The 8,355-nt window shown below is 39.6% G+C and overlaps 1 protein-coding gene across 1 annotated transcript; it reads left to right on the top strand.

Moving 5' to 3' along the window:
• The first annotated feature begins 4,426 nt into the window (after positions 1 to 4,426).
• On the top strand, positions 4,427 to 7,837 carry LOC116179141 (zinc finger protein 1 homolog). Its single transcript, XM_031498857.1, has 3 exons — positions 4,427 to 4,815; positions 4,868 to 5,459; positions 6,909 to 7,837. The coding sequence occupies exons 1-3, from the start codon at positions 4,648 to 4,650 to the stop codon at positions 7,604 to 7,606; spliced, it is 1,458 nt and encodes a 485-aa protein (XP_031354717.1). The 5' UTR covers positions 4,427 to 4,647; the 3' UTR covers positions 7,607 to 7,837.
• The last annotated feature ends 518 nt before the right edge of the window (positions 7,838 to 8,355 follow it).

Below are 8,355 nucleotides of genomic sequence, written 5' to 3'. Positions count from 1 at the left end.
TTGCTTATTCGTTCAATGTGCCCTTTCCAGTTCAGGGGGGAGTCTATGGATGATTCCTAAATATTTCACTGCCTGGTCAGACCCAGTTGACGTCGTAAGCCCATCAAGGTCCGTTTTGTTTCTATTCGTAAATGAAACCACTGTCTTTTCCGGGTTAACGGAGAAGCCATGGCTACTGCACTACCTGCTCTAGGCTCCCTGCCGTACAGAAGAGCCCGTCTAGCACCAGGCTCCACAGCAGTAGAGACAACACCCCACCCTGCGGACATCCTCTAGTAATCGAGGAGCTCATCTCCGTCGTCCCGATTGAGGATATAATGAGCCTGCTTCCGAGCATTCTCCACCCCCTCGAGTCTGCACACGAGACTGTTTAGAGCCGTCTCCGCCCGCCCTATAGGCAAAGGACCAGTACCCCATTCCTTATTTCGTATGAATCCAACAGCTTCTCCACCGGTGTGCTGATGGACCTGTAATCGCATCGCATGTCATATTTGACGCGACCCGGTTTAGCAATTTATTCTTATCTTTCTTCAGTTTTCAGGGATATACCTTAATACCAGGTTCAACAAATGTAAATCAGTGGTTCCAGGCCCTTCTGCATAAGAGCCGGGAGTATCTTGTCCGGTCCTGCACTCTTAAATCGGCTGAACGTGTTGAACGCCCATCTCAGAGATCCTTTTGGTGGGTTCGAAGTTTTGTAGTTCCCAGAGCCTGGAAAGTGGGTTTACAGGAGACCTGTATGGAAGCCTCGGCTGCAGTAGACGTACCGCATGGAAGCCTCAGTGTTTCCACTTTTTTGCCCGAGTCTTTCAAAAGGATCTTACGAGGTTTTTGAACTTCAGGAAGATTCTCTATGTTGCCACAGAAGGCCCTCCACCATCCTCGTTTTAGACGTTCGAATATGGTCCTTAAACCTGCATTGAGCGATCTTGAGATTTTCCAGGTCCGCAGGCAGCTTAGTTCGCATGGGCGTATTAGAGAGTCTGATGCGCACCTCCTTACATACCTTTTGGAGTTCCACCAAGGTGTTCTCTTCCTTCCTTGAGAGAAGAAGAAAATTACTATGCCTACAACAAATGAAGATCTGCCTATCATATTAATTAATTGGAATATCTATCCCTTTGACTTCCGTATTCTAATTTTCGTTCGTGTGGGATGTAAGTATTCAACTAAAGAATAAGTTGATATTTCCAATGGTGCCGGTAACAGTTAAAGGAGCTTAAGAGATTTACTTTCTGTGAAGTCAAAGCAACAATATTCATATTAATAATTAATCTGACAGCCAGATCTTCGTTTCAAGAAGTTATTTTGGTTGCATAAAATTAGGCGTCCTTCAGAAGACTCTTTATCATTTGAAAGCAGGCATAGGAAATCCCTTGTCTACTTCTACATGAATATCACTGTATATGGCGTCACTTTGAGCTGTAATTATTACTATATCTATCTTTCCGATAGAGCAAAGAGAAAGAGACAGTTTCGCCACATAGTAGTATCAGTCATCAGTGGAACAGAGATTTTGAAACCTAGAGGCTCCGCAAGGGGATACCAGGTTTAGTTGGAAAAGATTGTGCCTGTGGTTGGAAAGCGAAGGGTCATCAGACACCCTCCAACGCGTGATCATGTGAGTTATTGAAAAGGAGCCTAACTCCTTCTTATAATAAAGAGCGTCTTCTACCTATCCCAGACCTCTTACGCGTCACCTGTAAATCCAAGGTCCTCTTATAACTATAAGCCATACGCCTGTCTGCTTTACAGCAAGTTGATGGCTCCTTAAACAGGTCGGCCCCTTATGGTGCTGTCATTTGCGCTGTAAGAAGACTATCTCGTCCATCACTGATGTATTCCCCCTCCCCTAGTGATGCCGATGGTCCTGACCCCTGGATGTCGCCGTTCCGGAGGAGCTTTCTCTCTTACCTGGCGCAGCCGGAGAACTCGCTTTTCGTCACAAATGTAAAGTTCGAGACTTCCGTGTGCGCTTGAAAGTTCTGACGCCTTAGTGGCCGATAGGATGCGAAGAGGACCCTACCAGAAGAGCGACCTCCATAAGTTCGTCCAGGATTTTGATGTTGTAGGCGTTTCAAGAATATGGTTCGTGGTGCACCAGCAACTTTGGGTGCTCCCGAACCTCTCGGCTTCTTCTCAGGCTGCCTTGAGTCAGACCCTGGAGTACTTCCCTCCGATCTGAGACGCTTGGCCCCTGACGTCAGGTAACCCCCTGAGTCTCTGGCTCAGATACAGTCCTGGGTTTTGGCTTTACTTTAGAGCCTGCGCTTCTTGGCCATCACCCCAGACCACTTTTGAGAGCTCGGCTTGTTAGTCCTCCCTGGCGACGAGCCCGGAAGATTTTGTATGGTTGAAAATCGCCCATAATAAAATTCCCACGACTATACTGCGGAAATGGGGCCTCACTTGGGCAGAGTCGTTTGCCCAGGGATTGACTGTCAGACCCTTTTCCCCGAAGAAAAGGTGCCACCACTCGAAGGTCACGCGGTATCCGAGGGGCACCGTTATCGACACTGTACCATATAGTGCCATGCACTCCTCGTCACGGTCGCTACCAGTCTGGGTTTCAGCCCCGAAAACACAGGTCAGGCCCGATGGGAGCCTCCGCTGCACGGAAATTTAATCAGTTAGTGCCTTGGCCATTGTCTGCCTATTCCTGAATCCAGAATTGTAAAACTCGAAACCGTTGCGAGTTATCATGAACACAGACGCACGGGCAGAAAGTCCAAAATCATGAACGAGATGGTTACTCGTTAATTTAATAATGACTATTAATCTACCTCCACTGACTAGAGGACAATAAAATAATTTCACTGTGATGTAAACGCAACGAAATTTTGTCAGTCAAACACATCCTCTAAGAGGATCCACATACAGGAATCCAGGTAGGAATAAACCTCGAAAAAGTACCTTGTACAAATGTTATTATATTACAATCAATTGCATATACAGCGGCGGACTGGCCCGGGGGGCGGGTGGCGGTTGGCACCTGGCCTGTACGTCATAATGGCCCGTTGGAAATTTATAAGTATGTGCTGTATTTAGTTTCTTGCACTATTAAAAAATTATTAACACGTTTCTCTAATTGGGGTTGATTTTAGGTTGTTAAAAAATTAAAAAATTCTGTTTTAATTGAAGTGTTTTACAACGAATTTATCATTTTTTGTCGTAGCATGAAAGTGCTGAAATACAATAATAGGCGACGCGCCTCGTTTGGACTGTATATTTTGTTACTTTTAATTATCAGCTGCAATTTAAAAAAAACCTGTATTGTATTTGATTTCCGAAAAAGGAGTACTTTAAAATGAAGCAAAAAATGTTTTTGTGGTGCACAGCAGAGCTACCCCTCCCGCCACCTTCATTACTACACTAATACTTTAATGGCCCGTAACCTATGCAATTCCACCTGGCCCGCCCCTGACTAGAAAACAATTTCGAAAGAAAATTCAAAGGGCTGTAACTTTTGAACTAGTAGCCCAATCTTGGAACTGTTTGAAATTATGGATTCTACAGGCCACATTCTATAAGAAATTTTTTTTCCGGGTCGATCTGAGACAATTTTTTTTTCGGGGCTCAAAAAAAGGCAGTGTATAACCTTCCTTTTTTACCAAAAATCGACTGCACCAAAATTTCTCGGGAAAACACTTTTTCTTATTAATTTTGGTGCGTAGAATCCAAAACAATTCGTACTTTTTCGATCGGAGTTCTCAATCAAAAGTTATGGACTAGAAACCAATTTCGAAAGAAAATTCAAAGGGCTGTAACTTTTGAACTAGTAGCCCAGTCTTGGAACTGTTTGAAATTATGGATTCTACAGGCCACATTCTATAAGAAAATTTTTTTCCGGGTCGATCTGAGACAATTTTTTTTTTCGGGGCTCAAAAAAAGGCAGTGTATAACCTTCTTTTTTTACCAAAAATCGACTGCACCAAAATTTCTCGGGAAAACACTTTTTCTTATTAATTTTGGTGCGTAGAATCCAAAACAATTCGTACTTTTTCGATAAGACGTCTCAATCAAAAGTTATGGACTAGAATATATGTATTACCGAAGAAATGATAAAATGTTGTTTACTATTAGAATTGAGTAAACAGGTGTAGGTAAATAAAATAAATCTATCAAACTACTTGTAAACGCTACTTGTAGTCGAAGAATTCTTGAGATTTAAATTAAGGGTAAGTGGCCTGCTTTACTACTTCAACATTTATAGTTATAAAATTATAAATTCGATTATTCGACCACGACGGACCCACCCAAACCCACCAGTTCCTACGGCACTGGTTCTACTAGGTATAAATCAGATAAAAAAACCACATATGATCGAAGTAGGCTATATTGCTATATATAAGATCATATGTTACTTGGATGATTTAGATGTTAATAACAAAATAAAGGTAAGTGATTAAAAATCCGTAATATTCTCTTGCAATAAATTAGTACAAGAAAAGTCTCGTCAAATCACCACCAAATGGTAATCGCGAAACCTGTAATGTAAGATGCGCGCGCAAAGCTTCTAAATGTACGAAAGTGAACGATCGAATTCTCTAAGAGATAAGCGTACAGTCGTGGAACACTGGAAAGGAGGATAAAGTAGTTTACATAGTTTGGAAAGGAATCTGATTTATCAATAATTTACCAACAACGATGAAAACATACAGCCGAAAAAAGCCGGGAGAAAGTGAAGAAGTGATTTTGCATTTGAACGAATTGTGCAGATTATGCATGACAAAAGAAGACGTTTTAGTGCCAATTTTCAATGAAGAAGAAACGACTCCATTAACACTTCGAATAATGGCTTGTGTACAACTGGAGGTGAGTAATTCAAAAACTGGTGCAAATTTGAAAATTGTTTATTTTCGAGAAGGTGTTTGAAGGAGACGGACTACCGAACAAAATTTGTCATCCTTGTAAATATCAACTGGAAAAATCGTACGCCTTTAGGAAGAAGTGCGAACAGTCCGACGCGAAACTTAGACTTCACCTAAAGTTGTTGCACGAAAAGATCGGAGGGATCGAAATTTCGGACGACGAAGCCGACCCTATGAAACTAGAAGAGTCCCAGGCGCCGCAGGAAGAGGAAATGTGCGATGAGTTGGTGATTCGTGAAAACGAAACTAGTACGGAACAAGATCTAGTGGGCGTCGCGCAAGTTGCCTATATAGATCCCGATATTGAGCAAGTGGAGGAGACCTCCGAGCATATCACCTTGCCCATCGAAACTGATCACATAAACAAGCAGGCCTGTACGTTAGTAACTCAAATTGAGATGAAAAAGGAGCAGGATGTTGTGGACCTAACTCCCACTTATGACCAAGAAGAGAACGATGTTTTGACCGAAGACAGAGATAACATTTATATTATGGACAATGAAGTTGAGAACTCGGAGGCCCAGTTTGAGGATCACAACTTGGAGGCTATCGCTGATGCTGTTAAAGCCACGTTAGCTACACATCCAGGTTTGTCTTAGTACCTTTGTTAGTGATTGTACAACTTAAAATTTCAACCCTCTACGATCACCTTACAAGGGTAGTTGTATAGGAGTGAGGGGTTGAACAAATTTTTGTTACAAGAAAAGGACATCATTTTTTTATGGCATCTACATATCCGACACTTCACATTCAATTTTTTTTATTTTTCCCAAGAGGGGACTAGATGCTGCTGTTGAAAGTTTTTGCAATTGAGTGCATAAATAAAAATTGAGGGTAAATGTTTTGTATTACATTTGCAAGAATTAAGCTTGGATTTGTTAGATACATGTTCGAAGAAACTCGGACACCGAATTTCGTCGAGATTAGAGTTTTTCGCATTCCTATCTTCAGAACATTTTTGCAGAATCAGAAAGGGATACAAACTTTTGATCACATAATGTCCCAAATGAAACATTTTGGACCCGTATTAGGCAATATCTGTTTTTGGTTCCTGTACCATTGAATTCCTGTACCACCATCTTTTGTTTTGACAAATCAAGATTGTCAAAACAACAATTTAGTAGTAGTATTTGCAATTTTTTTTATAGGTATTTAGATTTAATACATGCATCGACGTATACAGGGTGGTGACTTGCGTCACGCATCATAGGGATTTCAATGTAAAATTCATAACATGCGATTATTGGCTCCCCAAATTATTTTAGAGCAAAAACGTATTCAGGTTTTTTGTAGAAAAAAATTTTTTACGCCTATAAACCGTATTAGTTTTTAATATTTTTACATAATAAAGATGGGAAATTGGAAAAATAAAACCCGCATCTTTTTCAATAATCTGTAATGCCATGGAATTTTATAATACCTAATAATATCTAATAAGATATAATAGAAATAATAATAATAATGACCCACGAATTTGAAACACCCTGTACTTGCTGAGATTTATTTAGTTTTTCTGTTATATGTAAATTTTTCAATTTCTTGACTGAATGTTCACAAATTGCATTTTTTTTGTATTGTATACTGGTTGGAATTTTTCCTTTCTCTAAAATTTGTTAATCTTTTAATAATCTTTTTTACGAATTTGAATTATTTATACACTGAGTAGAATTTTGACAATTTTTAAAATTAATTTTTAAATTTTTCTTCAATTTTTAGTTTCTGAAATTTGTTAATTTTTTATTACAGTTGGGGTTTTTTGTTAATTTTTGAAAGTCTATAAAAATCGTTAATTTTTAATTTCTTATGCGGGATATTCACGAATTTATCTTTGTATAGTGTCTGGAATTTATTCGTTTTTCTAACATTTTTGAATTTTTGTACTTTTTTCGCGAATCTAGCAGGCCTATAAGAGCTTTTAATAAGCAAAAAAGAACCTTTATGAGCCTTCATTAATTTCTGAGATATTCACGATTTTTGAAAAAAAACACCTTTTTCAGGGGGTGAAAAATGTAAGGTTTTAATTTGTTGCTATTGCAGGTGTTGATATATCCGGCGGACTTCAAATGAAAGTGGACTCCCAACCAGGAAGACCCACACAGGTTCAAGTTACAACGGAAGACGGATCGATTTTGGTGATGGAATTGATGACCGAGGACGATACGGAGGGCGAAATTGAATTTCAAGTTCAAGACATAAACGAGGAGGGCGAACTGAAGATCTTTCGCTGTCCCGATTGCCCCAAGTCGTTTTCACGCCGCATCCAACTTCGAAGGCACGCCTCGGTACACATGCAGCAGAGAGGTTTCAGTTGTGGCATCTGCGAGAAATGGTTTCCGACCCGATCGGCGCTAGTTCGTCACGAGCGTATTCATACGGGCGAGAGACCATTTCAATGCGAGGTCTGTCAGAAGAGCTTTGCGCAAAAGGAAATTTTATTCAGACATTTGATGACGCACACCGGGCAGAAACCGTACAATTGCCCGCATTGTCCCAAGGGTTTCACCCAGAAGGAACCGTTGCGCGTACACATGCGATCCCATTTAAATCCGAATCCCTCCGATATTCAGTTACATTATTGTACTTTATGTCCTAAAGTATTTTGCCACGCGTCTGGATTGAGTCGTCACTTAGTTACCCACACCGGAAAAACCTTTAAGTGCAGGGATTGTGATAAATCGTTTACGGATAAGTCGTCGCTGAGAAGACATCATCGCCAAACTATGCATCAAGAATAAAAATCATGTTGATTTAAAATAATAGCTACATGCTTTATTTTAGAATTGTATTATTTATTTTGCTTTTATTTACAATTAAGCACACTGATAATGAGTTAAAACACAATTCTGTACTCAATAACGATTTTTTTTTGTGGTGTTAATGGTTGAGAATAATTGAAAGTAATTTTATAGGTATAATTATGATTTTTAATTTTTGTGTAAGTGAAATAAACTTCATTTTTACTTGTATTTTGTTATTGTGAACGTTTAATTTCCACATCAATTCTGTGTTGTCTTTATTTTTTGGGGGTTGGTGTAATAAGCCATAACACTTGCAAGATAACACATTATGAAATAAATAAAGAACTATTAAAATTAGTAATGGCCAACAGCCACAAATTATATCCTGTGAAAAATTGAAAAAGTCAGCAAACAGCTAGGTTTTTCGACCATAACTCTACTAGCACAGAACTTTGGAAGCAAAGTGCTTCCTAAGCTCCTTCACATTATAGTTATAATCATATAAGTATGCCACAGTTAACCCACAAGTTAATATTAATAAAGTTCTCGAATTGTATATAAATTGTTACTATTCCTCCAAGAGGAAAAGAGATCTAATGAGTTACTACTAGGTACCCAACCCTGAGGTAATTCGTGTTCAACTTTTACAAGTCATGGCAAAATTCCTCCTCTAGAAATACACATCCCAGCAGTGAAATCTCTCCCGCTTGCAAAGCCCCGATTGGTCCTTAACCCTGAATGGATCA

Source organism: Photinus pyralis, unplaced genomic scaffold (assembly GCF_008802855.1).
Source record: "Photinus pyralis isolate 1611_PpyrPB1 unplaced genomic scaffold, Ppyr1.3 Ppyr1.4_LG8, whole genome shotgun sequence".
Lineage (NCBI taxonomy): Eukaryota > Metazoa > Arthropoda > Insecta > Coleoptera > Lampyridae > Photinus > Photinus pyralis.
This window is presented reverse-complemented; position numbering and strand designations above follow the sequence as displayed.